This window comes from Bos taurus, chromosome 11 (assembly GCF_002263795.3).
Source record: "Bos taurus isolate L1 Dominette 01449 registration number 42190680 breed Hereford chromosome 11, ARS-UCD2.0, whole genome shotgun sequence".
Classification (NCBI taxonomy): domain Eukaryota; kingdom Metazoa; phylum Chordata; class Mammalia; order Artiodactyla; family Bovidae; genus Bos; species Bos taurus.
The window spans coordinates 92,497,080-92,516,488 of record NC_037338.1 but is presented as its reverse complement, the minus strand read 5'-3'; the positions used below and the strand labels follow the sequence as shown (position 1 = coordinate 92,516,488).

Sequence of the window (19,409 nt, the reverse complement as noted above, 5' to 3'; positions counted from 1 at the left end):
AATTCGCCTGCCAATGCAGAAGACACAGGTTCGATCCCCGACCCGGGAAGATCCCACATGCCGTGGGACAACTAATCCCGTGCACCGCAACTACTGAGCCTGTGCTCTAGAGCCTGGGAGCCACAACTATTGGAGCCCGTGCACCCCAGAGCCTGTGCTCAACAGCAAGAAAAGCCATCGCAATGGGAAGCCCGTGCACCACAATGAGAGAGTAGCCCCTTCTCTCCACAACTAGAGAAAAGTCCATCCAGCAATGAAGACACAGCACAGACAAAAATGAAGAAAGAAAGAAAGAATTTTTTAAAAAAAGAAGAAGAAAGTCTCCTAAGGTCAGAGGTTTGGAGAATTCTGGGGCAAGCAAAGTTCAGCAGGTTTCTGCATTGCAGAACTTCTCAGAGCCTTTAAAATTGCTAGTGTGGATTGGTACTGTACGAATGGGCATCAAGTATGCAGCCTTTTCCAAAACTCCTTTTCTACAAAGTATCTTCCAGACTGCCTTTCCATGAAACATACCTGGGCCAATGACAGTTGCAGATAAAAGGCATAACAAGGATGTAGTAGGGCATTTAAGGGGACTGGTTGGGGAACTCTAGGAAAATGCCATGTAGGCACAGTCCTTGAGATAAGTCTTGAAAGAACAAGGAAGGGCAAGGACAAGGACATTCTAAATAGAAGGGACCACCCGGCAGCAGCCTAGAGGTAGGGAGAGCCCCAGACCTGCTGGTTGGGGTTATTACCTGGAGAAGAACAAGGTAAGACAAATGGGGAGGGTCTTGGCGTAAAGAACACGGTATGTTTTTTTTTTAAGATCCTTGAATATACCAGCTTACTCGTATGAGTACTTACATGTGCCAGCATTGTGGGTAGAACAATTCTTACACCTCCTATGAAATGGGGTTTATGGGACCCTCACCTGAGAGCCAAGGACGAGTTAAGCAGCTGTGCCATTTCACGCAGCTACCAGGTGGCAGGGCAGGGACTGGAAGCCCCCAGCACATCAAGTTCAGATCCCATGCCCCTGGAAATTCCCCGGTGGTCCAGTGGTTAGGACTCGGAAGGTTTCCTGCTGGGGACCAGGTTCAAACTCTCTTGCAGGACTAAGATCCTGCAAGCTGCATGGCACAGCCAAAACAAACAAACAGAAAATGACCTTAATCACTGTACTTCCCCGCCCCAGAGCCACTAGGGGCAGGACAGAATCCAACGCCACCAACACCAGCAGAAGTGAGGAGTCAGTGATTCCTTGCCATGGGACGCCTTCTTCCCCAGCCTTGGTTTTGATGCATGCTCCATCAGCCAGTCCTCCCCAAATACGTACAGAGGTCATTAGTTCTGAATATTTTTAAAAAGCTGTCTTATCAACTATCCCTCTTGGAATGGGCAAGAAGGTGCCAAAACAGCATGTTGGCACCCAAAGAAACAGCGGCCAAACCCATCAACATCCTCAACAAGATATATGCCTCCCAAGCACGTGGCTACAGCTTGATTTACAGGGTCGAGAAGCTATTCTAAGAGGGAGAGGACCTCTCAAGGGGGAAAGGCGTCACCATCATCATCAAATACTTCAATAATCGTCTCAATCACAGAAAAGAAGGCACCGGCCGCTTCCTGCACTTCTACAGGAAAGGAAGCGAAGCGAAATTGTTTGCCTTCATTCAATTAGGTAATTAACTAGACAATGCAAAGAGAAATTCCAGCAAGGATATAAATACTTAAAATCCCTGAGCTAGATGGTGAGGAGGATGTCAACAACAGGAACTCAGTGGAGGGGAGAGGCGAGGGTGGAGAGGTGTGTCCTGTGCTAAAAACAACAGCAGGCAGAGAGCAGCTTTTAATGACAGGCACTTACCCTGCGCCAGCTCCGTGATAAGCACTTTACCTGCATGACCTCATCGATCCTCAAAACAACTTGGTTACCTGAGGGTCACTATTATCCTCGTAAGACAGATGGGGAAACTGAGGCACAGGCAGCGAAATGATTTGCCTGAGGGCACAGAATGGAAATGACAAATATAGCTCTGATTTCAGACCTGAATCTTCATGTATAAGCCTCCGTTCCCTCTCTACAGGCATGCCCAAGACAAAGGGGCTCTAGGGATGGACAGGTCTAAACAGGGAAACAGAAGGGATTGGACATCTTCTTGCTCCCCAACTGTCCTGACTGCCAGGCCTGGGACCTCCCAGCTGACCTGGCTGCAGGGTTGTCTCAGAGAACCAGGCACTGAGAAATCACTGGGAGAAGTGATTTTGCAATTCTGTTTACAGAAACCAGTGCGGCCACCTCCAGCACCATTTCCTCCAGGAAGCCCTCCTGATATCTCACCCTCCCCACACCAACCTGTGGCCTCTCCAAAGACTAGGCATGCTTTCTCCCTAGGAACAGACCAAGAGGCTCTCAGAAGGGAGGGAGGAGCTGAACCTCACACTGACTTGAAATCTCCCCACCCACCCCCAGGGTTTCCTAGATGGCGCTAGTGGAAAGGAATCCACCTGCAAATGCAGGCGACACAAGAGACACGAGAGACACAGGTTTGATCCCTGGGTTGGGAAGATCCCCTGGAGAAGGAAATGGCAACCCCACTCCAGTATTCTTGTCTGGGAAATCCCATGGACAGAGGAGCCTGTCAGGCTACAGTCCATGGACTCACAAAGAGTCGGACATGACTGAGCACACTCACATACACACACACACCCTCACACACCCACACACACCCTCCTCACCCAGCAGAGCTCCTTCGACAAACACTCACCACAGTGACTTAACCAGCAAAAACAAGCTCGAGTGTAATGTGAATGCCATGCAAGATAGACTTACAACACTTTAAAGAGCTATTTTCCCCATCATCCCCTTTCTCTAATCATCCCTGTATCGCACTTAAAAAAACACATTCAAAAACGTTTTTGTTTGGCCAATTTGTCACTCTGTACCTTTAAAAGAAAAAACAAATAAGTAGTTCATATAGTCATTTTAAATCAGACTTCTCCATACTCAGAATTGCCTTGACCGGAGTCAGTAAATTCTGGAAAGGGGATTAGCCAGAGTTTCCCAAGACCAAGGCAAAGTTGACTGAGAAGGTCCCAAGTAACAGTGCTAATATGAATGGTGATAAGAGCAAAAACACTGGCACTGGCCTTCCCTGGTGGTCTGGTGATGAAAAATCCTGCTTGCAATTATACAGATTCAATTCCTGATCCAAGAAGATCCGTCATGCCACAAGACAACTAAACCCCTGCCCACAACTACTGAGCCCACACACCCCAACTACTGAAATCCACGCACCCCAGAGCCCGTGCTTCACAACAAGCAAGCCACCGCAGTGAGAAGCCGGAGCACCATAGTTAGAGAGTGGCCCCCGCTCGCCACAACTAGAGAAAGCCCACGTGCAGCAACAAAGACCCAGAACAGCCAAAAACAATAAATACGTAAATAACACTAGCATTTATTAAGTGTTTACAAGGTACAGACATTGTACTGTGTTCTCTAGCTTCAAGTCTAGTTTTACCCCAACAACAACCCTAGGAGACAGAGATTATTGTTGTTCCCAATGTATAGACAAGAGTACCCAGGATCAGAGAAGTGAGGCAACTTTGTCCAAGGCCACACAGCTGGTAGGTGGAGCGGCCAGGACTCCAACCCAGGACTGTTTAATGGACCCTAGACTAACCCCTACCCTTAGCCTCTCCACAACACCAGGCCCCTCTGGGGTGGGAACAAGCTGCTTGGCTCTTTCTCTACTTCCTATCCCAAGCCCCAAGGATTTAGCATCCAACAATAAACCTCTCTATTCCAAATCTGAATCAACATAGCCTCAGTCAATTCCACTCAAAGGGAAATGCCCCCCAGCAACCATCTTGCCTTAAAGGCATCTTCTGGAGGAGGATGACAAAGGAATTAACATCAACACCGAAAAAGCCAACAGCTACAGGGGGTGAAAAGAGACAGGCCCAGGACCGGTTGTCTGTGGGACCATGGTTTCTAACATGCCCTTCCCTCCCGGAGCCTGGATACAGCCATACCTGCTCTCCTCTGTTCCTCATCTCTGACAGCTTGAGGCCAGTGCTGGAAGAGGAATATGGGGGATGATGTCAATCTAGGACTCCTCATTCATTCACCTCCTTCCTGCTCCTTGCCTGCTAATCACACCTAATTTCTCTGTATTTATGCTTTCACAGGAGTTCGCCTAGCAGCTGGAAGGCACAAAAGCACAGTGACTGACACCTCAAGCTATGAAGCAGAGAAGACTTTCATTTGAACTCCAGTTCGGCCCGTTCCAGAGGGGTGAGCTTAGGCAAGTCACTTCTCCTCTCTGGGCCTTGGTTTTCTCATCTGCAAAATGGAGATGATAACAGGACCTCCCAGGTCTCTTGTTGAGAATCAGAGGGGCTGATACTTGGAAAGCCTTGAGCCCAGATCCTGGCTCACAGGAAGTACTCATAGAAAGTGTGAGCTGCTAGGAATGGTTACTACAGCCCACGAAGGTGCTGCCCCTCACATCCAGCCAGGATGGGGCAGAACAGACACTAACGCTGGGTTCAAGCTCTGGACACAGATCCAGTCTCCTGGAATCTGAGAGATGGCATAGCCCAGAACTGCAGTTCAAGGGCCAAGTACAAAGTCCAAACCCACAGGTTTGTTTTTCTTACAGATATACACACAAAAAATCGACAAGTGGCTCAGAGTGAAAGTTCCCAAACCTTGGCATCCTCCCCCATCCCGAGGTGAGCAGTGAGCTCATCTGTGTGACTCAGCCGACGCAGACGCCAAGAGCCCTCTCCGGGAACCCGTAGGCTCAGCACAGCTGGCTCCCAGCCCCGGGAGGAGCCCAGGCTGCAGAACCAAGATTCATGGAGAGCTGGGAACCCCTGCTCTTGGCACCCAGAAGCAGATGGCTCTGATAAAAGCAGGGCAGTGTTGCAGCCAGGACAGGGCTGGAGATCTGCGTTCAAGTCCCAACAAACCTACGCCTCTGTCTGCCCAACTCTAAAATGGATGGATGACGGGTTTCCAAGGCTCTGAGAGATCTGGTTTACCTCCCATCCTGCCCACCAGGGTCTCCCTCTACCTGAGGAAGAAGCAAAGAGCCAATAAAGGTATGGGTTAGAGGACAAAAGTCACTAAAATGTGTGGAAGGAGAGCCTGGTGGTCTGGGAGCTTGCCAGGGGCCAGGAGGCACTCACCCAGCCTGTAAAAGTTTCAGTGAATCAGGCCGGGACAGATGCACCTTCCGCCAACTTCAGTCACCGCCTCCTCCCTCTCCCTTAATTCCTCCCACCACAGCGAGGACAGACAGACAAGCAGGAGAATGAGATTAAAAACAGGAGGAAGCCAAGAAGCCCAGACAGACTTTACCCTGGAACCCAGAGGCAGCAGAACATGGGGCTCCCCCTCCTCTATAGCACGAGGTTCCAGACAGAGAGCTGGGGAGGGGCAGGGTGTCTTCTGGATAAAGAAGGATCAAAATAAAAATTTGCTCTACTGGGACTTCCCTGGTCATCCAGTGATTAAGACTCTACGCTTCCACTGCAGGGAGCGCGGGTTCCATCCCTGGCTAGGTGAACTAAGACCCTGCTTGCCACCTGGTGTGGCCAAAAAAAAATCCCCCTTCCCCAAATCTGCTCTACCAAACACTATAAAAGGACACAGATAGCAAAGCCAGAGGGGCACATCGCACTGCGCTTTTGATAAAGCAGCAACTGCTGTGCTCTGGAATCCTCAATGGCTCCCCACTGCCTACAGCATCAGGTTCACACCCTTTATTATGACTTGCAAGGGGTTCCATCTCAGGTCCTGATGGTGCTTTTCTGCCTCACTCTCATTGCTACCCCACCTCCCCCCACATCCCTGCTTCAGCACTTACAGCCTCTCACTGCTCCCCAATGCCTGGGGCCTTGATCCATCCCCTGCTGCTCCCCAACGCCTGGGGCCTTGATCCATCCCCCCCCCCGCCCCCGCTGCTCCCCAACACCTGGGGCCTTGATCCATCTTGAGTCTTCCTCCTGCTTCACTCAGCTGTTGTTGTTTAGTTGCCAAGCTGTGTCTGACTCTTTTGCGATCCCAGGGACGACAGTCCGCCAAGCTCCTCTGTCCATGGGATTTCCCAGGTAAGACTACTGCAGTGGGTTGCCATTTCCTTCTCCAGGGGATCTTCCTGACCCAGGGATCAAACTTGTATCTGCTGCTTGGCAGCCGGATTCTTTACTGTTGGGCCATCAGGGAAGCGTCTCTTAATAACTTATCCCTATTGTTTCAACCAACCCCTGCCCTCCTGCCGCATGTTGGCTTTAGACTTCAACTGGGCCCCTGGCAAGAAAAAAGAACACAGGCATTAGGGGGCCAGGGAACAAACCTAGGTTCTGCCACCAAACGCTGGGTTCAGCCTTAAGCAGAACTCGGGCGCAGGCCTTCACGTGCTCCTTTATAAAGCGGGCAGTGCGACCTCTACCCACGTCAGCCGCTGCCGAGCCACTCGAGTGAGATAATGGAGCCAAAGGGCCCTGCACAGCCTCAAGTCTGACACGAACCCAAGGGATTAGGAGGCCTATTTTTAACTCCCCACATCCTGACCGAAAAACAAATCCCTCACATACACCCGGCAGATCCATATCAGGGGGCCTGGCGGAGCCTTTGGGAATTCTCTCCTCCCGGAAGCAGCGCCAGCTTTGATGGACGGGAAAGGCTCCCAGATCCCGACTCCAGCCAGCGCCAGCTTCCATTATGTCTGGTTGGGTCCCCCTGCCCCCCGTCAGACAGCCGTTTCCTGGTGGACTCAGTTGTCACATCTTCTCCAGCCGGTGACAGACAGGGTCACCAAAGCTGCTGAGAAAGGCATTCAGTCATTTATCCATTCATTTACCACTCCCTCCCACCCCACGCTCTCTGAGGAGGTGGGGCCTGGGACAGCCTAGATAAGAGTCAGCTCTAAGGGACCCATGCTAGGATGCTCAGTCCGGGGCTAGAGGAAGGGGTGGAGACCAGTGAATGGAGAAAACCAAAGTGACAGGACACTCAGTAACAAGGGCACGCTGGGAGAGACAGGACTTCAAGGGCCCTTGCTGGCTTCTAACCGGACAAGGGACTTGGGCAGCATCTGAACCTAAAGCCAGACCATCACCAATCTCGCTTCTCTCCCTCCAGCACCATCAGCATCCCTTGGACCTTACTCCAAGATGGGTCTTTAATAGCCACTGTAACCTACAAGGAGATGAAGACTTTGCACTTGGGGACACAGACCTCTTCCCTGGACATGTGGGCCAGCTGTGCGGGTGTTGACCAAAGTTTCTTCCCCTCCGGCCCACCTTGCCCACCTCCCACCACCTATGACCATGTTCAGCAAATGATGCTAGCAGGGAAGCAAGTTTAGAAGGAAAAAAGCCTCATTCTGAATGGGGACTCGTCATCAAGGAAAGCCCCCCTCCTGGCTCAATGACCTTTGCTAAACACAAAGATAGTCAGTCTCTGCAGCCCTAAAAAAGTCACGGGATCCCCGGGTGCCTCTGGAACCATGTCTCAGGACCCCCAAGACAATCCCCAGGACCTCACAGACCCTTTGGAAATACCTGACAAACCCTTCTGAGTTCTAGAGAATCAGGTGCATCTTGCCTATGCTCCTCTGAGACCTGTGGTTCCGCCTGCAGGTGGGGGTGCTGACAAGGTACCCTTTTCAGGCCTGGTTCCGGGCCTCTCTGTCTTTGATGCCACAAAGCCAGAATAGACTTTCTTAAATAGCAGATCAAGAACGAGCCAAAGGAGGCAGAAAAGCCTCTCCAAAAAGCCTCTGTGCATCTCTCGGCTGGAGCCGGCTTAGCCCAGAACACAGATAGACAGGACCCCCACCTGTTCGCACCAGGGAGTAGGACGCAGGCAAAAGCTCTGAGCCAAGAGCATAAAAACCAAGCCCAATTACAAGCCAGTGTCTGACTCTACAAGGCTTTATGAGCACTTACCAGACCAAGAAAGGCCCTCGTCGAGCCCCACCCACTCCGTGGGCACCTAGATGAGAGAGAGAGCTGGGCCTTGCCCTCAAGAAGTTCAGAACCCATCTTAGGAGACAGACAAGCCGATGACAATGTGTAAAGCAAGGCAGCTGATAAGAGCTGCAAGCCAGGACCGCACAGGGGGATGGCTACCCCTTGGTGATGAGACCCAGTGGAAGTGACATTTGTGCCAGATCCCGAGGGGCAGTTAGAATTTGGGCAATGAAGCAGTGGCCGAAAGAGAAGACCATACAGGAGTCACAGACGGAGACCGGGAAGCAGACAGCTTGAAGAACAGAGGGAGAAGAGGCAGGGAGGGAAGCTGGAGTGGGCGTGGAGACTTGATGGCCAGGCCAGGGAGTTACGGGTTTGATCTCGTGGGTGGGGGACAAGGATCCACCCCCAGGAAGGGAAGAAGACGCACGATGGAGTAGAAGCTGAGAGCAGGAGGCTGGCAGAGGCTACAGTTGACAAGGGCCTGCTTTAGGAGGCCAGAATGTGGGGGGCGGGGGACGGCTCTGGGCATGGAGAGCAGGCAATTGGAAACCCCTCAGTCCCAACACAGACGCCAGCTGAGAGGGGCTGGACTCAAGGGAAGGCTGGGGATGCCCCATGGAGAGACGGTAGTGGCTCAGAAGGAGTAAAAGAGGCTACGATGTTCTCAGGGACTGCCCTAGTGGCCCAGTGGTTAAGACTCTGCATTTCCAATGCAGGGGGCATGGGTTCGATCCCTGGTAGGGGAACTAAGATCCCATAATACCTTGTGTCACAGCCAAAAAAAGAAACAGAGAGACTATGATCTTCTCTTGGTCTCTCGGCCAAGGTTGTCCTGGGCTGAGAGCGGGATGCTGCTGGATCAATCTCAGAGCCCTGTGCTCCCCCTCAGCCCCCATCCACAACCCCCAGTCATTCCCACCATCACCCTCCTGCACTGTTCAGAGTCAGCCACCTCACCCAGCCCTGAGAATCTTCCTGCTGCCCAACCCCCAGCCCAGCTCCCTGAAGGTCCTGGACACTGAGCCCACAAAAGCCCTTTTGACTGGTTTCATAACAAGCACCCATGCAGCACTCTGCCCTCCAACCCCACCCAACAACCCACCCATGCCCTGAGCCCATCATGAGTAACCCCCAAGTCTGCCCCCAGAAATGCAGAAAAAAAGGGTAACCTGTGAATGTCAAGGTTGGGAAGAATCTTAGAGATCTAGCTAAACATACCCCCACCCACCCATTACAGACAAGGAAACCAAAGCTTTAAGGGATGACCAGCCCTACTCAGGATCACACAGCCCCATGGTGGCCCAGTCAAAGACTCTGGCACCAAGGTCCCAAACAGGTGGGGCAGAAAATAATGAGGCATGGGATACAGTGCAGAAAACACATGTGCTATCGTTAAGGAACCCGGGTTCAAGTTCAGACCTTACCACCTCCGCCCCCACACACACAGACAGGAGAGCTTTGGACCTGTCACTGCAGCTTCCTGGACTCCAATGACCTCGTCCATAAAATGCGTGTTTACTAATTCAGTGTTTTCAGGAGATCAAAAAGGATCAAGTGGAACAAGGGCTCTGTGTACAGCAGAGCTAGGAGGCTGGGACAGGGACTCGGCCAAGGCCCAGGCAGGCGGTTCCTTTACCCCTCACCCCTCCTGGCCCCAGCCCTGTCCAGCCAGCAGCAGGTCAGCTGTTTCCCTGCAGGTCAGCAGACCTTCCCACTGACCAGCAGAAAGGATGGATCTCCAGTGAATTTAAATGAATCTCCAGTGAATTTAAAACCCCAATACAGGGCTTTCCCAGTGGCCCAGTGGTTAAGACTCTGTCTTCCAAAGCAGGAGGTGGAAGTTCAATCCCTGGTCTGAGAACTAAGGTTTCATATACCGCAGGGTGTGGCCAAAGAATTTTTTATTAAAATAATAATTTAAAAAACACCAATAAACACGTGGCCCCCCTCCCCACTCCCCTCCTCCAGAGGTTAGAGAACAGCACCTCCTCTATGATCCACTGGATCATGGAAAAAGCAAGAGAGTTCCAAAAAACATCTATTTCTGCTTTATTGACTATGCCAAAGCCTTTGACTATGTCGATCACAATAAACTGTGGAAAATTCTGAAAGAGTTGGGAATACCAGACCACCTGACCTGCTTCTTGAGAAATATATATGCAGGTCAGGAAGCAACAGTTAGAACTGGACATGGAACAACAGACTGGTTCCAAATAGGAAAAGGAGTACGTCAAGGCTGTATACTGTCAACCTGCTTATTTAACTTATATGCAGAGTACATCATGAGAAACGCTGGGCTGGAAGAAGCACAAGCTGGAATCAAGATTGCTGGGAGAAACATCAATCACCTCAGATATGCAGATGACACCACCCTTATGGCAGAAAGTGAAGAGGAACTAAAAAGCCTCTTGATGAAAGTGAAAGTGGAGAGTGAAAAAGTTGGCTTAAAGCTCAACATTCAGAAAACGAAGATCATGGCATCTGGTCCCATCACTTCATGGGAAATAGATGGGGAAACAGTGGAAACAATGTCAGACTTTATTTTGGGGGGCTCCAAAATCACTGCAGATGGTGACTGCAGCCATGAAATTAAAAGACGCTTACTCCTTGGAAGGAAAGTTATGACCAACCTAGACAGTATATTCAAAAGCAGAGACATTTTTTTGTCAACAAAGGTCTGTCTAGACAAGGCTATGGTTTTTCTGGTGGTCATGTATGGATGTGAGAGTTGGACTGTGAAGAAAGCTGAGTGCCAAAGAATTGATGCTTTTGAACTGTGGTGTTGGAGAAGACTCTTGAGAGTCCTTTGGATGGCAAGGAGATTCAACCAGTCCACTCTAAAGGAGATCAGTCCTGGGTGTTCTTTGGAAGGAGTGATGCTAAAGCTGAAACTCCAGTACTTTGGCCACCTCATGCGAAGAGTTGACTCATTGGAAAAGACTCTGATGCTGGGAGGGATTAGGGGCAGGAGGAAAAGGGGATGACAGAGGATGTGATGGTTGGATGGCATCACTGACTCAATGGACGTGAGTCTGAGTGAACTCCGGGAGTTGGTGATGGACAGGGAGGCCTGGCGTGCTGCGATTCATGGGGTTGCAAAGAGTTGGACACGACTGAGCGACTGAACTGAACTGAACTGAACCTCCTCTATGAGAGATCAGAGGCCATTGTGGGGCCATGGAGGAGGAAGAGGGTGTGTGTGGAGCAGGTCCTACCCACCTGTCCAGGGTCCCCATCACCCAGGCTGAGAAATCTGTGCACCTGGGCTTCATCCAACATCTTCCAATCCTTCTAGAAAGCAGAGGCTCGATATCTGGAGGGATGGGGGTGGAAGTGGGGTTGGGAATGGCACTCAGGGCCTCCTGGGAGCCAAGGGCACATGGCCATGCACATCCACTGTGGCAGGAGAGGCCTTATCAGGGTACTTCTGTCCTCCGAGAGCCTGCCCCATAATGCGTGACATCCACCCAGGAGACTTCCACAGCCCTTCACAGAGAGCAGTCATCCTCCCCACTCCCCGCCCCAGTGGGTATAACATCATGTTCCAGGAAGGGAAAGTAACCAGCTCAAGGGAGTGACGTGTTTGTTATATGCACAGGACAGAAGTAGGAGTGGAGCCATGGGTCCTAAAGGCAGATGCTGCCTTTGGGATGTAGCCCCGCTCCTTATGGGTTGTGTGACCTTGGGTGGATCTCTTAACCTCTCTAAACGTGTTTCTTCATTTCCAAAATGAGGGTAAGAAAAGAACCCACCTCATGGGGCTGTCTTATATGGAAATAGTACGTGTGAAGTGCTCAGTACTGGGTCCAGCATATAACAAACACTCAATAAATGGTGTTATGATCATTGCCAGATTCAGTTCGGTGTGTTGAACGCCTCCGGGAAGGAACAGAATGCAGGCACCAGGGGACCACAGTGAATAATTGAGCCAATAAGAGATGCCTGAAGGGCTGTACCAGAACCAGTGGGTAGAAGTAACAGAGACACAGAACTTCTACTCCAAACAGGAAGAATTTTTGAACAGACTGGAGTTGCCCAATCATGAAACTGGCTGCCTGGTGGGCTGCCACTCGAGGAGCCCAGCAAAAAAGACTAGATGCTCACCAGGTGGAGATGCAGCTTGGACAAAGCAGAATGGGAATGGAGTGGGTGGATGATCTTGAAGGTGACTTTGGCCAGATTCTCCACGTCAACCCCTCTCCCCATGTGCTGGTTAATTTCCCCTGATATTTACAGCTGCTACCACCTAGCATTCAAGAGGGGTGGGAGCAGATCGTGGTAGACAGAAGGCCTTATATCTTCCAAATAATTCATGACAAGGATGGGGATGGATGGGACTGTCTTAAATCTGAGGCCTGCAAACCCACTGAAATCATATGCTTTGGGGAGGTGGGTACATACATCTGTGTACTTTTCTCAAAAGGACTAGTTAAAAGCGGCTGAGAAACCGGTCCACACTGACTTTTGAGAGAAGAGGAAACTGAGTCACAAAGGATCTGGGTCACTCTGGCAGCAAGAAGGCCCAAGTTCCAGGATGCAGACTGGCAATCCAAAGCTGTTGTCCTTTAAGTCAGATACCTTCCATGCCTAACCTCACAAAAGCCTCACCACAGCCTCCAGGAGTGGAAACTTTGAGCTCAGAGAGGTTAGGAAGCCGGCCCGAAGACGCACAGTGGATGAATGGCCAGGCTGGGGTCTGAACCCAGGTTCTCTGGGCTCCAAAGCTTGTGTCTGGTATCTTTTTTTAACGCTCAAGTGGACCATCTCAGGTCAAGAAAATAGAAAGGCATTTGGCTTTGACATTGAAAAGCAATAATGATGATCATCAAAAAGGATGACCCTCATAGGTGAAAAGCGACCTACCTAGTCATCCTCAGTCAAAATTAAATTCAAATCAAAATTAATTTCTGCCTTACATAAGAGAAGAGGGCAGGAGAGGAGAAGTGCAGTATCCATATGACTCAAGCCAGACAGCTTGACACCTGGAGAGAACGGACCGTTCAGAAACCAGAAAAGCCCACAGTGATTCCCACCAGGCTGGGGACTGGATCCTAGATGGCTTTGGTCCCTGTTCCCACTCTGCTTGCTCAAGATATTTTCTGGAGGGTAGTGTTCCAAGGCAGCCCAGGAAACAGAAAAGAAATCTCAATTCAATGACTCCGCCCCCCTTCCCTGAAAACTGAGGAGTGGCTACTGGTTGAACAAAACAACACCCCACACTTGGGTGCCCTGGGGTGCCTGGCTCCAGGCAGAGAGGAGTGGCTGTCCAGTCATCAGCCTCCAGAGGGGAACTGAAGAAGGACCGAGGTTTGGGGCGACCACTTGGAAGCGTTGGGGTTGAGAGGCTGCATAAACCCCCCAGTCAACCCCCGCCAGCTGGGGTGCTTTCCTTGCAACACCCCTTGATAACACCGCGCGGTACTCTCCCAAGGACCCAGCGGTCTAGGCAGGCGCACTAAAAGTTTATAAAGATCTCTGCACCACGCAAAGGTCCTTGCGGCATAGGGGGCTGTAGCGTAGAAGAAGGGTAGGAAAAGCAAAGCCGCAGCCCGCTCCTCAGTCAGGCACCACTACACCTCCCATCAGGGTCCCCGGATCCTTTCCAAGCCCCGATCCCTCTAGGACCCCGGAAACCCCCCTCATACTGACTCGGGGGTGCCTAGCTCTTACCTCTACTAGCCGGCCTGGGCGCTGGGCTCTGCCATCCCAAAGGCACCAGAGCCCGAGCAGCGCAGAGTGGAGTCGCGAGGTGGCGAGGTCGGGGGGTCTCGGAGCCCAGGAAAGTTTCCGTAGCGTCGGCCAGGCCGAGAGGAGCGGAGCCGGCCAGGCAGGCAGCGGGCCCCCGGTAGCGCGCTCCGGCCGGCCCCGCGCCTCCGCCTGCACCGCGGTGCTCTGACTCCCGGGCTCCCCCGGCCACTCGGCCGGCCCAGCCCCGCCAATCGCAGTCCCGGCCACCCGCAGCTCCGCCCGCCCGGCCAGGACCCAGCGGAGGCGGGGAGGGGAGAGGCGGGGGCGCACCTGTTTGGCCAATCGACCCCGCTACTACCACCCACCCCGGCCGGACTGGGCAGGGCCGATCCCCTCCGCTCTCCGCACAAGCCCCCAGTCCCCACTTTGGCCCGGGATCGAGGCCGGGCCACACGCCCCCTCCCATCCCACACCACCTAGCACCCGCGATCTGGGTCTGGCCACACCCCCTACTCCCCTCCCCCGGCTCAGGCTAGCCTGCGGAGGCCCTCGGTGTGGCCGGTGTTCCTGGGAATTAATCCCAGCTTTAGCCCGAGAACCTTGTGGGCTACCCACCCCTCTTTCACTCTTCACCCTCCTCTCCCGCAAGGATTTTCGCCCCTCGGTTGACCCCTTAAACTCTGCTGTGCGCCTCCCTTCGATCTCCACCCGCAGTGGCTGTGGACTGATGCTAGGTTCAGAGGTCCGGGAGAGGCGGGGTGGGGTCGGGGTAGGGCGGGGGTTGTGTCAATGGGAAGGGACGTCCAGGCCTCCCACCAACAAATTCTCAACCTCAGCAGAGTTGGGGCAAACATCTCCAGAATGTGCTTGCGATTCGTTTCAGCAGGTTCCCCAACTTCCTTCGGGATCACAGTCAAATTTAAAGCGGGACGGTTTTATTGTCCCATTTTCCAGATAGGAAGACTGAGGCCAAAGGGAGGGAAGAACTTTTCGAACGTGGTGGCGAGACTGCGACTTTTTTCAAATCAAAGGTGAGTTTGCAGAGAGCGCCTGATTCTTCTCCCTAAGCCCTGCTCGGGTTCCGACGCCTGTTTTCGCCGCCCCCCACCCCCACCCTCGTCCGCCGCCGCTGGGCCGGCCCCTCGTCCTTCTCCGCGGATCCGGGTAGGGAAAGAGAAAGAGGCGCCAACAAGTGCCTGGGAAGAGCGAAGGGCGCTCCGGCAGCCGGCCCGGTCTTACCTCGGCAGCAAAGCGTGTCCTCGCAGAGGGCGCCGGCGGGAGGCCCCAGCAGCGGCAGGGAGGCCCAGGCGAGCGAGTGGGAGGCCGCGCCGCCGGCTCCCATCCCGGACGGCTTCAGCAGCTCCTCGGCCCGCGGGCCTTCCACCCTCCGCGGCACCTGTAGGGACAGCGCTGTGCCCTGGGGCCTCGGCCTTGGCGTCGGGGGTGGGACCTGGGCCAGGCCCCGGGGTGGGAACTCCTGGTGCGGGGCTCCCAGGGCTCCTGGGACTGTCGCGGCCGGGCTGCCGGCGAGCGCGGGTCGCGCTGGGCAGGGCGCTATTTTTATCAAGAGCTGCTCTCCCAGTTGGACAGACAGAACCAGTTAATTCGACAGCTCAGGAAAGGCCTGCACCGGGAGCTCCCCGGAACGGCAGCCGCTGCTCGGCTGAAAGCTGATCCTTCGCATTCCTGCCTCGGGAGGCGGGAGGGCGGGAGGAAGCCTCTAATTCCTGGGAGAAGCCAGCGTCCTCTTTGAAGGCGGCTCCCGGGTCCCAAGGGCACGCCCAGGGAAAGGGCTCTCTACTAGATCGACTCCGAAACCCCGCCGGTCTACTTTCCTGCAGACTCCAGGCCTCAGACTTCCCAGAAAATGTGCCCACCCTAGGTCTCACTCTCCCTACTGGTCTCCAGTACTGGGAAGAGCCTCCCGGAAGTGGGATTTCGCGGGGGCGCGCGCACACACACACACACACACACACACACACACACACACACACACACACACACACACACACACACCACTCAGGATCGACTTGCTGAGAAAGGAAAGAAAAGTGAAAATCCTGCCCCAGATGAGCTGAGCTGGAGGATCAGATAGAGGTCTTCAGAGCCTGGGCAAAATGGGATGGATGGATGGACAGGGCGGCTCTGCAATCCTACAAGAACACCTTCTGGCTGTGTGACCTTGGCAGATCATCTCCTCTGTACCTCGGTTTCCTCTTCTGCATAAGAGGAGCCCAAGAGATTGAGTGTCAGAAGGCTTTTGCAAACAAAAGCATGATGTGGATGTTTATATAATGAATGATGAAAGAGACATAAAGATGAATAGACATGGATCTGATCAGGGGAAGCCACTAGCTCTTTGAATTCAAGGAGGTGCTAAGGGTCTAAAAAGGTACAACTAGACTGTATGATATTAGCCCAGGGATAGATAAATAGGCCAATGGGCTAGAATAGAGGCTGCAAACATAGATACATGTATGGAACTTCATCTGTGGCAGAGTGGTACTGCAAGCCACTGGTGAAAGGGTAGACTTTTGTACAAACGGTTTTTATGGAACAATTGGACATCCATGTTGGAATAAAATTAGATGGAATCCCTACCTCACACCACGCATAAAGCAAGATCAATTCCAGGTAGATTAAAAACTTAAATGCAAAAACTTTTTAGTAGGAAAAGATTTCTTAAAGATTCAAAAAGCACAAACTATCAAGAAAAACATACATTTAATTAGAGCATAACTTCTGTTTATCAAAAGAAGACATGTGAAACGTGATAACTAGAGATCTACAAGTCCGTTTTCAAAAGAGACAAGAGAAAACTGAATCAAAAACATAAACAGGCAATTCTAAGAAGGGGAAACATGAATGTCTAATATCAAAAGAGATTCAGCCTCACTCAGTCAAGGAAATGCAAAATAGAACCACAGGAAGTGCCATTTCACACTGGTGAGACTGGCAACAAGCAAAGGGGAGGATGGCAGAAAGTGTTGATGAAGATGTTGTACAGCACAGACAACTCTGATACACTGCCGGTAGAGGGGGAATGGGTACCACCTCTCTGGAGGACAAGGTGACCATATCTAGAAATGATGCTCGATACCCAGTGACCCAGAGACTTGGCTTCTGGGATAAATCTGGAGGACTTTTTGCTCACTGCAACCACATTATCCTAGTAAGAAAGCTAAAACAGCCTCATCAGTGGACAAAATGCTTAAACAAATTGTAGACAGGGCAGTGAAAGTCTACACTGCAGTGAAAATGACTAGAAATTCCTTTATGAATCATCATAAGTGGGGGAATAGGAAGCAAGTTGCAGAAGATCAAGTTGTGTAATTCGCTCATGTAGAGTTCTAAAACATTAAAAACAAAATGATACTCTCTGTTGCTAGGAATGCATACATGTGCTAAAAGTATAAGGAAATTCAGATGAATGACACAGAAACCATTCAGTTCAGTTCAGTTCAGTTGCTCAGTCATGTCCGACTCTTTAAGACCCCATGAACCACAGCACGCCAGGCCTCCCTGTCCATCACCAACTCCCGGAGTCCACCCAAACCCATGTCCATTAAATCGGTGATCCCATCCAACCATCTCATCCTCTGTCATCCCCTTCTCCTCCTGCCCTCAATCTTTCCCAGCATCAGCGTCTTTTCAAATGAGTCCGTTCTTCGCATCAGGTGGCCAAAATATTGGAGTTTCAGCTTCAACATCAGTCCTTCCAATGAACACCCAGGACTGATCTCCTTTAGGATGGACTGATTGGATCTCCTTGCAGTCCAAGGGACTCTCAAGAGTCTTCTCCAATACCGCAGTTCAAAAGCATCAATTCTTCGGCTCTCAGCTTTCTTTATAGTCCAACTCTTACATCCACACATGACTACTGGAAAAACCATAGCCTTGACCAGACGGACCTTTGTTGACAAAGTAATGTCTCTGCTTTTTAATATGCTGTCTAGGTTGGTCATAACTTTCCTTCCAAGGAGTAAGCGTCTTTTAATTTCATGGCTGCAATCACTATCTGCAGTGATTTTGGAGCCCAGAAAAATAGAGTCAGCCGCTGTTTCCTCTGTTTCCCCATCTATTTGCCATAAAGTGACGGGACCGGATGCCATGATCTTACCATTCAGGAAGTGTTTACCTCTTGGGGACGAGGGAGATGTGAAGGATGACAGGAAAAGCCATCACCCCGATTGGTAAGATTTTATTTCTTGATCTGAATGAAGAAGAACATGTGTTTCCTTGACTTTTCAGAACATTTTCAAAGATACAGAGCAAGCATGATGATATAAAATATAAAATCCACTCTGGCTCTGAACTTCAGTTTCCTTATTTAAGTGATGTGGTCATCGTGTCTGTGAAGTGCTCAACACAAGGCTAACTCATGATGACGTGCTCAGTAGAGCTTAAGAACACGAACAGCTTGCCCCCCAGTCTCCACTGGGGCCCTTCACACCCTAGTTCCGGCCAGCTGAGACTCCTTCACTCAAGTATCACCATGCAATCAGGTCTCCCAAACCCCCAACCTCTGACATGCCTTCATAAACTGTTCACTGTTCCTGGAATGCCCAGTCCTCCCCCATCTCTGCTGGGACAAGGTCTGTTTCTCCTATTACAGTCCAATTCTGGGCATTTCAGGGCTCCCAGGCAGAGGGTTCCCAGGCCACGCACGCACCCACGCACCCACGCACCCCACTATCCTTGTTAATCACATTGTGGATTGTTGCTCCTGTGTATGGATCCATCTCCTTCAGCTGACTGTGAACTCCTCAGGGTTATTATCCCCGTCTAAGCGACCACTGCAGCCGTCCCACCCAGGCTCAGAAACATCTGTTGAATGTTACCAGGGGTAAGTGGATCCAGATACTCAGAAATAAAAGAGGTCGTGCTAAACTATCAGAAGGAAAGCAATCCCAATATATAGATTGACTGCTTGGTCTTCATGGAGCATCCTTGGAGGTTTTTTGACATTTGGGGTCAGAGAGAGAGGGTTCACATCCAGGCCGAGCCATTTGCCAGCTGTGTGAACAAGGGTAGGTTATTACATCCCTCTGAGCTCAGTTTCTGCACAACCAGGAAAGGACTAGGGCTTATTGCAAGGGTTCTTGCAAAGATTCAGTGAGATGTTGTTCACTTGCTCAGTCGTGTCCAACTCTTTGTAACCCCAAGGACTGCAGCACACAAGGCTCCGCTTTCCTCTACTATCTCACCGAGTTTGCTCAAATTCCTGTCCGTTGAGTCGGTGATGCTATTTGACCATCTCATCCTCTGCTGCTCCCCCTTCTCCTCCTGCCCTCAATCTTTCCCAGCATCAGAGTCTTTTCCAATAAGTTGGCTCTTCGCATCAGGTGGCCGAAGTATTGGAGCTTCAGCATCAGTCCTTCCAGTGAATATTTGGGATTGATTTCACTTAAAACTGACCGAAGTAATAGAGGCCAAATGCATGGCCCCAATTTTGGAACAGGTAGTGATTATGGGAATATTGACCAAGAAGGAGATGTTTGGAGGGGAGTGTGGAAGGGACCGTTTGTTTCCTAGGAAAGTGGGGAGCTGGTAAAAGAAATACCTGGGTAATGTTCTCCAGTTCTGAACAAAAACATGCACCTGGAGGCTGACCCAGAAGATAGAGGAGTCAGACGTATGCTCTGAGTCAGTGCTTCGTGTGGTCCTTCCTCCTATCCTTTGTCCTACCTCTGGGTATGGGTCTGTACAGCATTTCAGAACCACACACCCCCTCCCTGGCCCCCCACATC

The 19,409-nt window shown here is 51.5% G+C and overlaps 1 protein-coding gene across 6 annotated transcripts in view; it reads right to left on the bottom strand.

Annotated features, from left to right (window-relative positions):
* The window catches only part of DAB2IP (DAB2 interacting protein), a 213,626-nt gene that overhangs the window by 171,850 nt on the left and 22,367 nt on the right, over positions 1 to 19,409 (bottom strand). For 4 of the 6 annotated variants that reach the window (XM_024999083.2, XM_024999084.2, XM_024999085.2 and 1 more), the window contains exon 1: positions 13,642 to 13,865. The exons of 1 other annotated variant lie outside the window; for it this stretch is intronic. Coding sequence is in view for 1 of the 5 variants with exons in the window: in XM_024999088.2 (XP_024854856.1) it covers positions 14,899 to 15,001 (103 nt within the window). In the remaining 4 variants the exon portion in view is untranslated. Of the gene's footprint in view, positions 1 to 13,641; positions 13,866 to 14,898; positions 15,353 to 19,409 lie in introns of those variants that run through there. One more of the 6 variants, XM_024999088.2, reaches the window with a different exon arrangement.